Source organism: Blennius ocellaris (assembly GCF_963422515.1).
Source record: "Blennius ocellaris genome assembly, chromosome: 11".
Classification (NCBI taxonomy): domain Eukaryota; kingdom Metazoa; phylum Chordata; class Actinopteri; order Blenniiformes; family Blenniidae; genus Blennius; species Blennius ocellaris.
This window is the reverse complement of record NC_137660.1, coordinates 11,320,538-11,339,892: the sequence shown is the minus strand read 5'-3', so window position 1 is coordinate 11,339,892 and position 19,355 is coordinate 11,320,538. Positions and strand designations below refer to the sequence as shown.

Sequence of the window (19,355 nt, the reverse complement as noted above, 5' to 3'; positions counted from 1 at the left end):
ATCCTGCACTTAATTCTGCATCTAATAGTTTATATGCAGCATTGCAGGCTTTTTTCTTCTGCCCCGACAGCTGCTCCGGCTTCGCATATTGATTCAAACACGCAGCAGTTTGTAATGCAAATCAACCACAATTGACCACAGAAAATGTCAATCCAATTGGGGACACACCCATTTTTTTCTTTTACTGGAGTTGGGTAAATATATTGGAAAGCAAATGTTTTTCCAGGCATAATGTTATTGATTTTTTGATTGAGACCGCAGCTTGTTGATAGTACGGTCACGTCCTGATTGTGTGTGTCTCGATGTACATATATCTGATGTAAAACTTCTTTTAATCCAAGGTACCTGTCAGAACTGTGCTGCGTAGATGGACCTCTGGGTGCGGGCAAGGCAACATTTCCTGTGGTGAGTGTTTTTTTTGTTGTTGTTGTTGTTGTTTTTAAACCTGCAGACTGCAATATGTCCTTGTGTGTTTAGCCTATCAGATGAGGTGCCGCCTCAATTCCACTTTGCTCTTCCTCAGGGTGTTAAACTGCTGTCCTACCTGTACAACGAAGCACAGAGTAACTGCAGCAATGAGAATTACCCCGTCCTGCTGTCGCTGCTGAAGAGCAGCTGTGCACCTTACACACGGTCAGTCACACTGTGCGCCTCATACGGATGCGTGTCCAGAACACAACATAATATAAGCCAAGGACATGACTCTTTACTTCATTGATCGGGCCGAGAGAGTGACTGCTTTCTCTCTGCCTCCCTGAAGGTTTGTGTCCGACTGGGTGTACAGCGGGGTATTCAGGGATGTTTACGGAGAATTCATGATCCAGGTCAATGAGGAATACCTCAGCTTCAGAGGTGAGATGAGGCGCGCACACACACACACACACACACACACACACACACACACACACACACACACACACACACACACACACACACTCAGGGGGAACACGTGCCGTCACGTAAACAGTTTGGCTTCAGTCAGCAGGTTCTGAAAATGAAAAGCCTGCCAGACAGATTGTCTCGCAGAAAAAATAGATTTCATTACTGCCTTTATTGCCTAGTTGGATTTGTCCTTGTGTCTATAAAGGATGTCATGAAGTTATTGGATGATAATCAGTGGGAAACAGAATCGACTATCCCAGCTGTGCAGACCAGAACCTTCTCCGCTCAGTAAGCCACGAGGACAAACACAAATAAATAATGGGGCTTTTTTTTTTTTCCTCCCTTCAGTTGGTACACCATGCTGCTTCAGACTTTTTCTGGAATGAATGATTTTATTTTTTTTCCTCCTTCTCTTTTTTTCTCTACACATTTTCTTCCTCTTGCTATTGCCCTTGACTAAACTGGACTAGTTGAATTAATTTTATTTTTGTCCAATTAATGACTTGATTCCTGGAGGAGGGCAGGCGAGTGGAACAGACAGGAGATGAGGCTTGGAGGGCAGAAAAGACCCATTTGTACTCTGCAGGAGCAGGATTACAGACTCTGCTCGCACTGTTAGCTCATGCTGCTTTTCATGCCATTTCTTATGTCATATCTAATTTCCTTTAAAAAAAAAAATCAAGGCTTAAAGGAATTCTTACTTTCCATGTAACATGTTGGACTAGACAGAACTGTCATAACCCATTTAAAGACAAATAGTAGTGAGAAATGATTTCCTGGAGCAAATGTGCTGAGCAATGTTTGCCTCACTTAGTCACCTCGTTAGAGTGCTGGTGGAGATGAGTGCGGCTTCAAACTTTATCATCAATAATCGGGTTTCTGCTGGTCTCGTTCTTATTTTTCATTAGCTCGCTAATTAACCTTTTGAAGCGAGTCGTCTCATCTACAAAGCCACCCATGAAAAATGTGGTGTTTTCCTAATGACTTTCCAGGGCATTGTACGGCCTGCAGGCCACATGTGGCGCTTTGGTTGTTCCTGACTGGACCACAAATGTCAATGACAAATTATGGATCAAGCATAAATTAGTGTATATATACAAGTTTGTTTTTTTTCATTTCGAAAGTCCCCACCCTCCCATAATGAACGCACCTTTCCCCATCTTCCTCTGTGTTGAGAGATTACAGTTTGAATGACCATTATTTGACAAAACATGCAAAGAAATACAACTTGATTGATGCGCAACATTAACTGTGGCGTTTCTATCATCAACCACGTGGTATCTTCCTTTTAAACAAATACTGCTAATAATATTTATGATAAATAGTTATTTTGATACACTTGCGGTCTTCCAGTAATCAGTTACCAAACTCTGGTCTTGCCCCAATTCAGACTACCAAAATAGTTCACTTCAATACAGTGTCAGACCTTTTGAAAACCTACAAATGTTAATTTTTTTTTCTCAACTCCCCACAGGTGATTGATTTTTGGTTTTTCTTTTACATTGTTTAACCCTTTACATCGGAGATGGATAACATGGCGGCCTGCAAAGACCTCGCAAGAAGCCTGCAGAGCCTCGTCTCTTTTTTTACAGTAATCTCTGTTCAATAACAATATTGTAAATTTTTCCACAGCACAGAAGAGTTTGAATCCTTAGTGCAGGCAAGGATGCTGACATTTTAAAGCAGGTGGTTTCAATTCGCGGTCAAAATACAATTGCATCTTGACATTAACCGGATGAACACAACTAACTAATTCAAACCACTCTGTTTATGTAAATCAATTTCCTCCAAACTTGTCGGCTGTTGCAGATTCTTCAGAGTTCATTAAAACAATTTTGGCCATTTAATTCAAATTTTGTCAAATCAGAATTCAAAATTGAATATCAATTTTAAAGTAAACCAATAGGAATTATGATGAATATGCTATGGGACCTGGAATAAGTTTCAACCAATACTTGTAGAAATCTAATTATACAGAATTTACTGATTCTGGCAGTAAAACATTGTGTTCCAATAGTTCATGAAAAAAAAAAAAAAAATAGAAGTTGTGAAAAACCTGCCGTCAAATGGACATTGAAACGTTTAAAAAAACATCTGAAGCCATTGCATGACAAATACAATCATGTGCATGTTAAAAACATTCGAACAATTATTTATTTAAAACGATTTGTTACAGACTTGTTTCCTTTCCATAAAAAATGCCAAAAAAAACCCTAAAATTTTATGAATTCCCTGCAACTCAGTTTTGCCTTATAGTTTGCTAAATATCTATTTTAGAAATTTTGAAACTTAAAAAAAAAAGTGTTTACATTTACTAGTGAGAATATACATTGAGACAATAAAAACAATGGTATCTGTCTGAAAATGATAATGAAAAAAAAACTTTATGCTGGAGAACAGAATGGTCCCCATATATTCCTCGTCCCCAAATGTGTACACAAATTTTAACTTTTCCAATTCTGACAGCGCTTCATAAATACAGTGTTGCATGAATCATTACAGTCTGTCCAAATATTGTATGTCATGCAACACCCCATTCAAGGTCAACTCATCGCCTCAGCTTTGTCTGGCTAAGAGGTTCATTTGCTCATCGGCTACACCTCATCAACTCCTGCAGCGAACCCCTGCACTTCCCGCTCCCGCTTTTTGGAGGACGCACAAATGTCATTGTTCTCCTCGAACTCTGTCGGCCAAGGAAGCAATCAGCAGCTAAGCTTTCTTGGCACGCCGCAGGCGCTCTGTAAAGAGCTCGGGAAGCTTGGCGCATTCATGTTCTCTTATGCTTTTTGCTTAGGATCACTGAGCTAAGCGCCAACAATTTCCAAGTGTTAATCCAAGCGGCCAGAGTTTTTCTATGCCCCGTAAGTCATACTAATAAGGAAAAGTTTCAGTCCCAGAACGGGCTGCATATCAGTCCACCGCTGGTTGCTTTTAGGTGTTTCCACCGCGAGAGTGATGTACTGTTATCAGAAGCATAATAGCGTACTTTGGTCCATTTTCTCTGAATTGTCGGACAACATGTAATTGGGTTCTTTGAATTTCTGCAGACAAACACTTCTGGGTTCAAGGCTACACTCTGATCTCGAAGGATGTGGAGGACTGTGTCCCAATCTTCTTGAAACACATTGCCAACGACGTGTACGTCTGTGGGAAAACCATCAACCTCCTCAAAATCTGCTGCCCACAGGTTCGTTTTTGCACATTTAACACATCCCTCCGTGGATACAAGAGCACAGAGTTTCCTCCAGCTGAGTGCTGTGTACAAATTCCAAATGTTATTCTTAATTTATTCAGCACAAACTGAATTTCTGACTGTTGTTAGCAGTGAATACATTAAAAATGCAATGTAATCGTCGAGATTACCCAGTCAATGTGGATCTGCTCTTCTTCTTGTTATCAGAGCACCACTTTGCTGATGTTCAGTTCAGCTCGGACATGCACAAACTCCACAAAATCCACTTGCGCCACACAATTATCCACCTGCCACAACACGAATTCTATTCATTCAGGAATCCATACTGCTCGCAAAGACTGGGACAAATAATCAATACAGTGACATAGAATATGTTGGCCTGGTCTCCTGCAAAATGCTATCAGTACACTGTCATCAGTATTGTGATGCATTCTCCCGTGGTTTGCTGGCAGAATTCATATCATAGTTTGTTGCTAGCGTTTGAACTGTCCATTTTGATTCTCCCTTTGTGACATACTGCCATTATTATTTAGGTCACATGTATGTTATCTTTTCTGGACAAACATGAATGATTGGTTGTTCAATCATTAAAAGACTGCTGGGAGATAGTTCTCCCTTGACTGTTAAAGAACGGCTGTAAAACTGTTCTCAGGTGTCAATTTTTGTTAATCTGAGCCTCTATAAACCAAAGAAAACACATTTGAAGATGGCTTTTATGATGTACACAGGTCCTGATGAGCCCCCTTTGGATCATCTGATGTTTTACAGGCAAAATGATTCACATATTAATTGAGGGCATAATTACTGTTGTGATTGATTAGACAGTTAATAGCAAATGCTTCCCCAAAAACCCCTGACGATATTGTGCTGCAGTTAAGTTATTTTCCATATCGATTAACATTTTTTCTTTTTCTTTTCAGTCATTCAGGCAAATGTTTGCTCTTGATAGAACTATTGATTCCTGCAAGCAGTCCAAAACCTCAAGATATTCAGCTGCTGTGATATAAAACCAGAGAATCCTGCAGAATGTCACATCAGATTTTGACCGGTGGTGAACGGTTTAGTGCTGCGAATTCTAAATGATCATTCTAACATCAACAGAGATACCACAAAATCTTCTCTCAGTCACGTACTCAGATTGAACGATACAGCCGATACAGCGGCCTATTTTACGTCTCAGATCTCCCTGCATGGTGATGACATTCATATTATACCATAATCACAAGTTTCTTTGTGGCTCTCAGCACCACTGCCAAGCAGAACACAGGGCCTCGGAGTTATTTCAGTACATGAATGGGCCACTCGCTGTGTTGGCATAGCGGCCATAAAAAAAAAGCAGGCTACAGAGAAGTGATTGCGTTTTTATGTCGTCTAATATGCATTTTATTTTATTTTTCATTTTTCTGCTGCTTCACCGCTGTGTATGGGTTTTTCATGACCTGACCGGCCTGACCTGAAGTGCACGGTCTCTGCCCCGGACTAATTGGCATTCCGTAACTTCGACGTTTCTTTTTATCTGTTTCATATTCGCTTGTGTTACAATCTCTGTGGACAAATTGCAGGACGGTTCTGAGAAATAATGGATTAAACCTGGAGATTTGAAGCAATGGTCCCTAATGTGCTTACTAATGGATGTTTGATTTGCCCTCTGGTATTTATTTTATTTTATTTTTTTCAAATGAAATACATTGTGGCTATCTTCTGGATGAAATGCTTAATGCAACACATAATACCACTTTTGTTCACTTAAGTAAATACAGAGCATCTGATCTACCTAATGCAGCTAAGAGCAGGACGGAAACAGTGTAAAGCCTACTACTCAAATTGAAATAACATTAGCACAAGAATTAATTTAGAGGGAATCTCTCTCGATGTCACATTTGTACTGTGGCACGATAAAACATAATTAGATGGTAAAATTAGACTCACAGAAGAGGCTCAGTCACTGTGATTTATGAATATTTTTCAATAAAAGGTCTCCATATTTTGCAAAGTGTCATGTTTCACTATCAATCTAACGACATCTAATTATTCACTTTTACAATCCGAAGCCTGGTGTGCTTCAAACTTTTGTCATTGTTAATACAGTCTTTGTGGAACAAAATCCGGGTACAGTGTATGAATGTTCCTTTGTCTGAGACGCATTCAAAGCAGAGCCAAAGGAGATTTGAATTTTACTTGTGTAATTTTGTTGAGGAGATACCTTGAATTCAAAGTAGATGTAACCCCATCTCTGCACAGGTCATTTTATTGCTTCTAATTCATATTTATTCCCATAACCCCACCCCCCCCCACCACCACCACCACCACATCTCATCCTAGATTTATTGCTCCTTTGTTTGTGTATGCAGCTGTAAAATTGAGTTACACTTGCAGACAGCTGGCAGCACATATTTTGTTATGAAAGGAACTTTGCGGTGATAAAACATGTCAACAAAAATCCTTTCAAATGCACCATCTGAATTAACGCGTGAAACGCACGAGCAGTTGTGCCGACTTTCTGTCGTCTCTCGTCATTCTGTCCACAGCACTACATCTGCTGGTCGGAGCTGCCGGCGCCGCGCATCTCTGTCACCTTCTCCCTCCGGGAGGTGGAGGAGATCGAGAGAGACTGCGCAGTGTATCGTGGACGCATGGAGCGGATCGCGAAGCACAGCGCCATCAGCCGAGAGCAGCAGGTAACGATGACACGTGTGTGCAAATTGTGTACTTTTTTTTTTTTTTTTTTATATACTCATTTGCTCTTTAGCCTGAACTTTGTTCATCAATCCTCCGCTCAATCCCCGGCATAAATCTAGAGAAGGTGAAGGTAGATATGTATTGTGAAGTGGCTGACATCAAGTGCTTGTACCCTCAATATAACATCCTAGTTTGTATGGCCTTTATCATGCTTGCAGCTGACATGGTTGACTGGGAGGAATGAGGGACGGGAGGTGAGCTGCAAGGGCAGGCGGATAGATCTTCGTTAATGATGATTCCTTGTCTGTCCATTGTCAGGCCGTGCGAACAGAGCAGGCACGGCAGGAGCTGATCAATCAGGTCAGAGAGTCTGCAGCCAATACCCTGGAGAGCATCCGTGGTAAGTTGTCACACGAACACACACACACACACACAGAGGCTCGGGCTATAATCGTATATAGTGCCTGATCTAGATGCACAACTTACATCCTGCGATCTCTAACAAATGGCTCATTTGTAAAGTGTAACCTACAACCGCTTGTTGACTCCTGACTACCAGAGCTTCTGTGCACCCTCCCCTCCCCTCCCCTCCCCTCCCCTCCCTCAGGAGGGTGGGAGATGTGCACTGTGGGGCGACTGCAGCAAGGAATGCTTTGAATGGCTTCCAGTCCTGCGGGCTGTGAAATCTAATCATCACTCGCACAGTTTAGCAAACTCCTCACATCATTTATTACTTCAGAGGATGTGTGGCAGGGTTGCAGAGAGAGGGAGGGGGTGGCGGAGTGGGGGAATGTCTGGCCTGATGCTCTCTGCGTGTCTTGGCATAGACGTGTCTGAGTGTGTTTGTGTGAGGCAGATGGTGATGCTGTTTTCTGCCGGTGCGTGCGTGCGTGCGCGCGCGCACGTCTGTGTGTGAGACGGCGAGAAAGAGACGTTATGTACTTTTCAGTGTGTGGAGAGGTAAACAGCCCACTGTTATCTCCCTCGCCTCCTGTAGGGCGCCAGGTGTCACAACGTCTGGCTGAGGAGGCCAAGAAGAGGGAGCGTTTTGAGGAACTGAAACAGCACCTGGAGCAGGAACAGGAGGTAGTAAAGTGTGCGAGAGAGTAAACATAAAACTGAATAGGAGTGACAGATTTGAACTGTGCGCTCGCGTTGGAATGACTTCAAAAGACGAATGAGCAGCGAAATAAGGACGCATGTGGTCGGCAGTATGATTGACAACCCATTGAAAATAGAACATTCTTCGTACATTTTAATTGTATTTTCCCAGCTATAAGTGAAGATGTTTGTGTGTTTGTGGCGACAGTGGCGAAATGCAGCCAAAAAGAAGCAGGAAGAAGACGACTTCAGCTTCGCCAGAGAGCTGAGAGACAGAGAGAAGCGACTACAAGCCCTGGAGGAGCAGCTGGAGCAGAGAGCCAGGTTGACTGGAGACATGTTTTTGTTTTGAGTTTCTTTTTTCTTTTTTTGGAAGATTGATTGATTAATCTCTGTTTGGTATCGAATATATCAGCGGGACATGAGGAAGCATAATTGGACTTCAGATCCATCTGTGAGGCATATTTCAGTGGTTGGACTTGTGCCGATTTTCCATACAGTTGGGAGGACAGTGTGATACCACAGCATGAGCAAATGCTACCAACGCCTGTAATGAGACCAGGGGGCTGTTAGTTTGCTTGGAGACATGTTGGAGATCAGAGTGCGCCAACGCTGAAAAAAAAAAACACCTGTCATTTGCCACTTTTCCACCAGCTAGTTTACTTTCTGTACTTCTGCTCGTGCCTTATTATAAATGTCAAGATATAAATACATAATGCATTTCATAGGTGCTTGGAAGTAAATCCTTGTCAGGCTTTAATCAAAGAAAAATACATGTTTCTTACTGTTCAGACCTTGCATATGAATTGATTGCTTTTTTTATGTGGGTAGTAGCAGCTTAAGAAATATCTCAATACTTAAGCCCACTCTGACTAATGCACTTATCAGAATCCACCCTAAGTACAAGGAGGAACGTTGATTACTTGAATTGCTCTCAAATTGAAGAATAAATTATTAACCATTAAAAGGGGATGGGCTATTTGTAGTTCAATGGGGGAAAAAACACGCTCATTCACAGAAATCAGCCAAAGTGTGTGAGCTTTCTGTTTATAAATGAGTTTAAATCAAAGTTCGGAAAATTAAACCTAACTGGTGAAAAGTGAGGGTCTACAGCTATTTGCCCACATACACAGTGCTTTTCGACTTTCTATTATATGAGGTTGCTCGCCATGAGACTCAACTAAATAATTTACCTCTACATTATGTTTCTACTCTCCCGTGGCAGGAAAGAGCTGATTGCTCAGTACAGCCGTCTATCAGAGGAGGCAGCTCGCAGAGAGAGACGTGCCTTGTGGAGGGTGCAGCGAATGAGGCTCGATGAAGTTCGTGCTCAGTTCTTTATGCGTGACAGGCAAAAAACCAAGGTTTGTAATGACTGAAGACACATAAGACACAGATTTTGAACAAAACATCGTTTTAATTTAAGCATTTGCTTTCCAGGCAATTCTCGAGGAATATCCCCTTGGCCAGGGAAGACCTCCCGCAGAAGCACTGCCACCTGTTCTCTCAACACAACAGACTGCACTCCAACCAACACTGGTATGACAACATTATCATTCTTGAACATTGTCTCATTTTTTTCCCACCTTATGCTTCTGTAGAGCAAGATATATCCTCAAATTATTAACGTCTTGACAGGAATGTCCCACGCAGAAGCTGCCTGAGCCACAGACGGCGGAGACTCCAGCATCTGAAGCTGTATCACCTCCACAGGATCCGTCTTCACCAAGTTTCTCCCCACTCACAACACGGCCCGCTCTTATCTCCGACAACATTGACGTCGACGTTCCCCCAAAGTTACCGAACCCCGACAGCCAGCAGGTGGATGCGGCCCTACAAGTTATTGGCTCTGACCTACCAGAGACCGATTCTAGAGCTCAGCTAATAGATTATGACTTCAGTGCCCCCTTTAGTCCACTTGAAGGTATTGCTGGACAAGCCTCTGCCCAGCCAAGGCCGCGTTGGGGACCCGTGCTAACACAGACCCCGGTAGAAGATGGCACGTCCCAAGTCAAAGACAGTAGCTCACAAGCCATTTCTTTTGATCAAATACCAAAGTCAAGCTCTTCTTCAGGACAATGCATTTCACACGGGTTCCAAAATACCAGTGGTAATGTACAAGACTCGGTGAAGCAACAAGATGGGAGCGTACCAGCAGCAGACATGCAGAAGCCTGGACTAGAACTGGATGTGAAAATTGAGACAGATGAAGAAAAGAGCAAATCTGTTGAAGCTACAAAAATCATTGTGGTCGATGATTCCCCTTCCACCACAGGAGATCGTAGAGACCAAGGAGGAAAGCAGTCACTGGAGCCAAATACTCAAGAACACGGCTCAGACAGGCATGAGCAAGGTCGTGATAACATTCCTCTGCCTGGGAAACTGACTCATTTGAAGGCTGGAGAGCTGGTTTCATGTACCAGGGCACTCCATGGTCATTCCTCTGATGCCCACATAAAAGTTGGAGGATATGCATCTGGGGTAGAAGCCCCACTTGTGTCTCCTAACATTCATGGCCATGCATCAGATTCACGCATCAAGATCGGAGGGCACGTTTCGGACGTCGCCGTACCTTTACCTGCCTCCAGTGTCCACGGTCACTCTTCTGACTCTCACATAAAGATTGGGACGAATATGTCTGAGTTTGTCGCTCCTCTCCCCACTCCGAATGTCCACGGACACGTCTCTGAATCCCACATCAGAGTCGGGGAGATGGTTTCGGACGTAGACGCACCTCTGGCCTCCCCCAGTCTGCACGGCCACAGTTCAGACGCTCACATTAAAGTTGGGGAAAATGTTTCAGATTTTGTTGCGCCACTTTCTGTCCCAAACATTCACGGTCACGCCTCGAATGCTAATATAAAAGTGGGCGAATTTGTATCCAACGTTCCTGAAGTGAGGCCACGTTTGAGTAAGCACGGCCACGCCTCGGACTGCGCTCTTCAGTCGGGCTGTGTGGTGTCCGGCCCAGAACGACACCCGTCTCCTTTGCCTGGAAGCTCCTACGGACACTCCTCAGACTCAACATTAGCCAGTGGTTGTGTAGTTTCTGGAGAGGAGCCCAAACGTCCTCCTCTGCCAGGCAGCACCCACGGTCATTCCTCAGACTCAAGTTTAGGTGTCGGGTGTGCCGTCTCCAAGCCGGAACCACTTCCATCACCAATACCGGGCAGCATCTACGGCCACTCGTCCGATTCGACACTCGGAGTGGGCTGTGTGGTGTTGGGGGCGGAGCCACAGCTCTCGGCCCTGCCAGGCAGCAGCTACGGCCACTCGTCTGACACCTCACTTGGTGTTGGATGTGTGGTCAAGAGCAAAGACAGCGGGAACCAGCAGAAAATGAAGGGCGATGGCGATAACCAAGGTAGTAAATCATATAGATATGGCGTATTGCAAACATGCTTTGTATATGTGTAACACAAATATTTATTTTAATTTGATCCACATGAAGGGTTAGCTACACTTTGAAGCAGGGATAGGCAACTTTGCTTAGTTTGGTTTCATCTGCACTACCACAGAGTCAATGACCGTGCGAGGACTTGTACTTCAAAGGTGACTTATTCGTCAAAATAACTAACTCTCCTCTCAGTTAGGTTTATTAAATGAACATGCATCCTTGCCTTAATTTATCAGTGCAACTTTACACAGATTCATTGCGATCAATATCTGGTTCAATCACATTGAATAACGTTGCTCCCATCGTCACTTGGGAGGTCAATGTTTTTATTGAATTTTGGAAAGTACTTTGTAGGTTGTAAAGCACGAGGACGGGCACACAAGTCGCTACTTTCCTTAGTCCGTTATAAAGCCAATAAAAAAAAAAAAAAAATCAATATACTTGGGACAAAGATCAAATAAAAATATCCCTTTTAACACCACTCAAAATATTGCAGCTACACCTATTTTTTTTATTATCTAGACTGCTTTTGAAGACGTCACGCTCTGGGACCTTAATCTTGGATTCAAATGATGCAATTTGGACATTTCTAATTCAAAAGGTTTACACTTTTGAATTGTTAAGATTACTATGCAGTGTTTTTTCCCCTCATTGAGCCCACATTGAGTTGTTAACTGTAAACGGTGTTCTCTCTGTGTAAGGAGTAATTTGCTGTACGTCTCTCCTCAGGGTTGAAGTCAGGGAGCCCCAGCGAGCAGCTGTTGGAGGGCACGGGGTCTTGGGGAGCCGGCGTCGCGCTGTCGCCTGGAGAAAAGTCTGAACAGGAATACCTCTTGGCCTTGTCCGCGCAGTACCAGGTGGAACACTATGACGACTGCTCCAACCTAATGGGTCAGTGGGAAATATATGACTGGTTCAAAACGAATGGCTCCTTTGGGATGTTGTTAGTGTGGGAAAGGTGATGTTTGAGTCTGCAGCTTTCTTGCACATGCTTGGGGGGGGGGTTGGGCAGAAAGGCCAAGACTGTAGAGGCAGCAGTGCCTCACAGAGGTGTCGGCAGGGTGTAAAGACATTGACATTAAAATGGCCAAAAAATAAGATTTCAATCTGATTCCACTTTTTGTAAAACTAACCAAAAGAGGGAAATCCAAAGCTCAAAACAATGAATCATATTAAAGTGTTGAGTTAGCAAAAAAAACAGATGTGGCTTCAAACAGAACCTTGAAGAAAAGACAAAGGTTTAAGAAGAAGAATGTCAGGATTTTCAGTAACAGAGAAGTCAAATGTTTAAACCTCATTTAAAAAGATCCCGTAAATTGAGCAATTTTGTTTGTTGCATTTCCAGTTGCTGCTAAAATTCACTCTGTTTGAAAATGGAGACTTATACAGACTTGTAATCGTTCAGAAAGCGGTTGTTTGTTTACCAGAAGGATACAAACGCAGCTCATCTGAATGATATCCTGTCTGTTTCACCCTGCATTCGTATTTCAGTCACTCTGCTATTATTCATGCCTGTTTTCAAGGTCTCCATGAAATCAATCACAATCTACGCAGCCAAATGCATCTTCCACACTGCTGATCAAAGTCAGGAGTCGTCATTTTGGCGGGAGCGCGACTGAAAATACAGAGCTGGACAAAATAAATTGGATTTGAATATTAGCGTTAAATCGTGTAAACTGTCGCCACTGGAAAAAAAAAATAATTCTTTTTTTTTTTTTAAATTCTCTTAAAAATATCTTTCATCGTTGTCCATATAAAACTGATATTGGCAGCTTGCTGGACAAAGTGTCACGCATTGGCAGCATGCACAACCTCAAGCATAGTGATACTGAATGCATCATATTCAGATAACACCGATAATAAAGGTTGATGTTATTTTGTGAAAAGAGGAAAGGGCACAAGTTTTGACAATTCTACTGACATGAATCGAAATGGAATTGCACCATCCTCATCATTAAAGGGTTAAAACTGTTGAATCGTCCCACAGTTTCATGTTTCTGGCATGTTTGGTCTCACACAGCCGCCTCCCCGGAGTGCCAGCTGCTGAAGCAGGTAAATCGGGGCCCCTGGGGCCTCCCGACGGACCCCACGCTCCGCCGGGCCACGGACACCACGGCCATCCAGCTCAGCGAGATGGTTTCTCTACCGGTTTTGATCAAACACTCCGTCAACGCTCCGCTCATCACACAGTGAGTGTCTGCTTTTGTCTTGTAAATGATGGTAAACGCATTACTGCTTTCTGTATAGATTTGAACCTTCCTCTCTCTTTTTTTTTTTTTTGGTTTGAGTTTTTTTTCTCATCTTTGACATTTTCCTGCTCCATCATGCCACTGCAGTTGAGTGCATGTTGTGCACCGCAGGAATAATAAAAATTCTTATTACTTTACACTTTTCGAGAAACCCTTTTTTTCCCTGTTAAAATCCCATCAGAACTCCAAAACCTGTCACTTACAACATTTCTGCACACAAGGCAGTTTATCTTTTGTGTGCAAAGAAAATGGCTTTCACATCCCCACGTACTTACGGAGGGGGTGCAGTAATATTTGGTGTTAAAATTCATAGATCATTATTTTTATTAAAACATTTTTTGCCCGCACTCTCAGACAGGAGCTTGACAGAAAAGGATAGAACCTATTTTTATCCCTCTTTTTTTTTTTCTTTTTCCCTGCTGCTGCCAGTTTCCCAGTAAAGAGAACTTTCCTCAAATCACACTGTTGCATAAATGGGAATTGCTCGGGGATAATTTAAAGTAATGGGAGAAAGAGAGTTGTCCCCAAAGTCAGAGAAGCACATCGGCGTATTCCCCGAACTGATGTCTGTCATCTCTACAGCCTGTAGGGGGAATTTTGCAAGTCAGCAACATTTTCACCACTGATCATTGTGTCAAAACTTTTCTGTACTCATCTCCGTCATCCCCCCCCCCTCCTCCTCCTCCCTCCATCCCCAGTGTGTCTCTGGTGAACAAGGCCGTGGTGGACTACTTCTTTGTGGAGCTGGGGGTGGAGCGACACTTTGAGGCACTGCGGCACTTCCTGCTGATGGAGGACGGCGAGTTTGCACAGTCACTCAGTGATCTGCTCTTCGAAAAGGTGACGCTCCTGTCATTTATTTTATTAAGTGCCTGTCTCTTTGTACACCTTCACAGGATGCAAGGTTTTAGGGTTTTGGTTCAGTCTTTTTGCATTCTTAATAACTTCAGTTATATCGCATGTTTTCCCGGCTTTATCAGACTCGGTGCTTCGTCCTGTCAGGCACTTTCACACAGAGCCGCCATGCCGCATGGCATCCCTCCATCAGGGGCAAGTTTGGATTCAGTGTTTGGCTCAAGGACTCTTCATATAGGGCTTGGACTCAAAACTGCTCGCATAAATACTATCGTACATCCCTCCTGACTTACAGCCGTCGATCCTTTTTTTTTAGTCAGGGACTGCAGGGTGGAGAGCAACTGTTCTGGCATATTTCAGGATTATTTGTGTTCATATTTTCACTGGCATGCGAAATGATGCTTGTTTGAAAATTGTTGCATGTCTGCAAAATGAAGTTTGTCTAAACAAAACGCTCCCATTGGTCAAAGTAACAACATTTGACAGCTCAATGCCACTAATCTCTGCATCCTTCAGCTCGGTTGTTGATTTAGTTTCCATTGTATATTTTATTCTTTTTCATTTTTTTTTCTTTTTTTAACTTTTATAAAGTTAACTTTTCTAGCACCCAATACAGTAATTGTTACTAATCATTTCAGTTAATAACTTGGATTATTAGGATTAGATGATTATAAGTGGTAGTTTTAGTTGCTGTATATAATGTGAAAGGAATAAAACGACATCTGTTAAAGTGTGTTTCAGTTCTCACAGCACATCAAACTCATATGAAAGTCGTTCTCATTGCTGTTAATTTGCTCGTCAACTGAAACCTTCATAACGTTGCATCCCAACAGTGTTTAATTTGGTCCGTTTCAGCCCGCGAAGCTGCTCTGAGTGCAGGCACAGGTTGACTCGTAAATTCAAGGGATGGTAATTCCCTGAAAACTTGTGTATACAGTTTGTGATGGTTCTCATTTTCCTCTTGCAAAATGTAATTCAGCCCCTCAGATCCTGTGAGTGTTGCTGTTCCATCACACATGGCCTCTCAGGAGAGATCGCTCCTGTGAAATGTGCAAGCTAAACGGAGCATTCGGAGAGCCGCTGCAATCAATATTTTTATATTAGTAATGGATTAATGTGTAGTGTAAAAAACGGGGGCTGCTTTTTGTGTCAACCTCACAGCGGATTATCGCCTGACTCGGCACTTTTCCCTCGGCTCCAAGAAGCAATTCTAACACCTAACTTGTTTAGCGGTGTGGCCTGCAACTTTTCTCTTATTTTCAGTGATTTTTCCACATAAAAGCTCAGAAACGGCGTTGTACGTTAGCTACACAGCACCAGATGTCATTGAGATGCATTCAGCCGCAAAGCTTGTGAACCTAATGGAGCATTTAAGAGTTTAAAAGCCAGATACTTGGCTCCAGGAGTCAGTGGAGAGTAAAGGTAGCGCTTATACTTGTCGGCTGTACAAGTAAATAAATAAATAAATAAAGCTGCATTACAGGATTAAAAGGCACAAAATGCTTTTCCTTCGAAGAGTTTGATATTTTTGATATTATTTCCTGTGCTTGTTGTTTAGCATTTGGTGCATTGGTGTTTACAATAATTCTTGTAATCGTCAAATACTTTGTCGGCCCTTTGTTTCAACATATGATCAATAATCCACAAAAAAAGCTTTGATGAGCAACAATTCCTCCATTTTGTCGACATGTGGTCAGAATCATTGTAATGTACTGTTTGTTTTTGAGCCCTGAGGAAATCTGCTCCCATGTGATCACTTTAAATTGATCATGTTTGTGGAGTGTGAGATCTGAGTCGAATTTTGAGGAAACAAGTTCGATTGGCTGGGTGGTTGGCTGCACCCAGTCAGGACAGATGGGGCTGACGCACTGATGCAGGGGCCTGGAGCCCGAGGCTCTGGAGCCACAGGTCATTTATACTGGCCGCATGAAGCTTTCAGAAAATTATATGTGAATAAATATATTTTTGGGAAGGACTTTAAAAGGGGCTGAAATTGGCAAATAAACAAAGAACAAAAAACTAAATCGAATCGAAAAAAACCCTGTAGAATATCAGAAAATGGACTAAAAACTAAACAGCAAAGTTTGACAAAAATGCTAAAGTTAGTGGACTAAATGACTAAAACTTCCAAATTCTCTTAAATTGAAAGTGCTGATACTGGATATGAAGTTGTAGTTGTGAAAATTGTTGTACGTATAGCCAAATTATATTTCTATCTATAATTATATAGGATATAACTGTGTGATCTGTGGTTGACTATCATGTAAAAATGACAAAAACAGGAGTAACCCAGCGGTGTGTTGGGGCTGCTGATTATTCTTTCCAAACCGACGCCACAATGCTGCGTGAGCCTGTAGCGGATGTTGGACTGCCGCCCAACAGCAGCCCTGTTAGTTTGGTTTTGAGGCTCGTATGGTAATATCCTCAGAAATACCATGATTTTGAGCCCCTTTGTTCAATAATTCCGCATCTCCCACCTGGCTACACTGAAGACAAAACTTCCTACTAAGACTTAACAAGCACAGCCACTACTAACACCTTGATTCTGGTCTGTGGAAGCGTTCTTCATACTTTCCAGTTCATGAGGCCCGCGAGATGGGAGGTTCTGCTCACTAATTGGCACACCTTCGCACAGCGGAGGATGCGACTCCTGCAACGAGCCACCTGTAGTGTTTTTCCACCCTGCTGTGAAACACAACCTGTCAAAACACACAACTTCCAACTGCAGCTTCTTGCGATAAACGAGCGTTTGCCCTTTTTTGCGTTGTTTATCCCTGGTGTGCTTTAACTCCACCCAGCTGGGCAGCGGCCAGACGCCCGGCGAGCTGCTCACCCCGCTCGTGCTCAACTCCATCCTGAGCAAGGCACTGCAGTACAGCCTGCACGGGGACACGCCGCTGGCGGGGAACTTCACGTTCGCCCTGCGCTTCCTCCCCGACACTTTCCACCCGCACGCCCCGGACTCCCTCAACTGCCTGGAGCTGCGCTACAAGGTGAGGCCGGCCGTGCGCTATCTCCTCCGCTGGCGAGCGGAGCGCCCGCCACTCCATGAGTGGCAGTCTTGGATGTGACAACCTGTCATGTTTTGACAGACTGCAGTGGGTGTGGAGAATGAGCTCATCACGCACTTAACTGCTTAGATTGTAGGTTGATTGGAGTTGTGTCTTTTGCGTGACACGCGAAGTGACTGATGCCGCGCACATTTGCCCACTGGTTCTCCATCCACTACCTCTTCTTGGCTTTTTTTCTCTTGCTTCACATATTCTGCCCCCCCCCCCCCCCCCCCCCCCCATCACACACACACACATACACACACACCCCTTCATTCACCTGTTTCTATCCCCATCACACACACAACTCTTATCTTCCCTTCACAATCCTCTCACCTCCTTCATCAACGTCTGTGTTCACACCTTTCTCCTCACATCAGCCGTCACGCTCCCTTTTACCTGTCCCCCCCCCCCCCCCCGACAACTCTCACTCCACTTGGTTGCTTTCTTTCACACTCACTTGTTCTCGCACCTTTGCGCACTGTTCTTTCTTTTCGTCTGTGTAATTCTTCTTTTGGTTTCCTGCCTTCTCCCAGGTGGACTGGCCGTTGAACATCATCATCACCGACAGCTGCATGAACAAGTACAACCGTCTGTTTTCCTTCCTGCTGCAGCTCAAACACATGGTGTGGAGCCTCCGCGATGTCTGGTTTCACCTCAAGAGGACAGGTGAGTAGAAGATGGAGGAGGAGGAGAAGCGCTCCGCCCCTCGTTTTGCTCCGACGCTACCTCACGTCCGAGCGGGCAGAGTGAAAGATTCCCCTCGTTGTGCCGCAGCATAAAATATTCATTGTGAAGAATGTTGCAAATCTTTTATCTTTTATTTACGCAAAGCAACGCTCAAGTCAGTGGGATCGTTGTAAAACAGTGCGCCTCGGCATATTATGGAGTATTGATCAGTAATGGCTTGTGCACACACCACAGACATGAGAAGAGAGGGAAAAACTCAGTATTAACTTAAAGGGTTGTAAACTTTGACGATTCCAAGGTGAGCTGTGAAAACCGCAGACGGTGATTTAATGCGGGGATCTGTTCCTCGATTTGATGAATCATGCAATGAGCTGGGCCATGTTAAGTGAGGCTTTAGTCCTCATTCCCTGACGGGATCTCCCTCTCTGTGCCCCTCAGCGCTGGTCAAAGGTGCGGGCTGCTCCGTGCAGTTCCGCCAGCTGCAGCTTTACCGACACGAGATGCAGCATTTTGTCAAGGTGATCCAGGGATACATCGCTAACCAGATCCTGCAAGTGTCCTGGAGCGAGTTCACAGCCAAACTGGCCACTGCCAGCGACTTGGACGCCATCCACCGCACCCACGCAGACTACCTCAACAGAGCCATCTTCAGGTGAACACTGGGACTGCAACTGCGCCAGTCTGAGAGAGTGTTTATGGCCGTGTCGTACTTGGAATGCTAAATTTATAAACAAATGATGTTTTGTTTTTTTTCCAGTTTCAACACTGATACAGGATGTGACCATAAATAGTTTCTCAGTCATTACAACTTAGATATTAAACAAATCGAAGCCAAGCCCCCCAAAGCTGCAGCTTAAAGTCGGCTTGTGCATGATGGGTTTTTTAAAAGACACCTCGGGCTCACATCTCAAGTTACGTCTTATTTAAATAAGATTAATGTACTTCTTTATTGCAACAGCGTGAAAAGATTCCGACATAGCAGATAACAGAACATAAAAGAATACTGGATTACAATTATTCCAAACAGAGGGCACGTCACAATTTGAGAATGATTACCAGAAATTCAGAAGTTTTTTGAAATAAAAAAACCCCCAAAAAAGTTCAGTTGAGGAATCACATTTTTATAAACTGAAATGTAACATTTCGTAGGTCAGACATTGGCAACTGCTGGTCTGCATTTGCATTTTTTTTTTAAACAGAGATCAAAGTAGTTTTGCCAGTAAGAAGGTTAATTAACTTCATTTGAACCCAATTATTCC

General features: G+C 43.5%; 1 protein-coding gene across 1 annotated transcript in view; it reads left to right on the top strand.

The window, feature by feature from the left end:
• The window catches only part of tubgcp6 (tubulin gamma complex component 6), a 28,414-nt gene that overhangs the window by 6,153 nt on the left and 2,906 nt on the right, over nucleotides 1-19,355 (top strand). Inside the window, exons 7-23 of the mRNA XM_080504570.1 lie at nucleotides 342-405; nucleotides 524-633; nucleotides 761-852; nucleotides 3,930-4,069; nucleotides 6,604-6,753; nucleotides 7,073-7,154; nucleotides 7,752-7,840; nucleotides 8,064-8,179; nucleotides 9,081-9,219; nucleotides 9,296-9,394; nucleotides 9,494-11,219; nucleotides 11,982-12,143; nucleotides 13,273-13,441; nucleotides 14,200-14,341; nucleotides 17,155-17,349; nucleotides 17,943-18,075; nucleotides 18,535-18,748. Coding sequence (XP_080360696.1) covers nucleotides 342-405; nucleotides 524-633; nucleotides 761-852; nucleotides 3,930-4,069; nucleotides 6,604-6,753; nucleotides 7,073-7,154; nucleotides 7,752-7,840; nucleotides 8,064-8,179; nucleotides 9,081-9,219; nucleotides 9,296-9,394; nucleotides 9,494-11,219; nucleotides 11,982-12,143; nucleotides 13,273-13,441; nucleotides 14,200-14,341; nucleotides 17,155-17,349; nucleotides 17,943-18,075; nucleotides 18,535-18,748 — 3,822 coding nt within the window. The remainder of the gene's footprint in view (nucleotides 1-341; nucleotides 406-523; nucleotides 634-760; nucleotides 853-3,929; nucleotides 4,070-6,603; nucleotides 6,754-7,072; nucleotides 7,155-7,751; nucleotides 7,841-8,063; nucleotides 8,180-9,080; nucleotides 9,220-9,295; nucleotides 9,395-9,493; nucleotides 11,220-11,981; nucleotides 12,144-13,272; nucleotides 13,442-14,199; nucleotides 14,342-17,154; nucleotides 17,350-17,942; nucleotides 18,076-18,534; nucleotides 18,749-19,355) is intronic.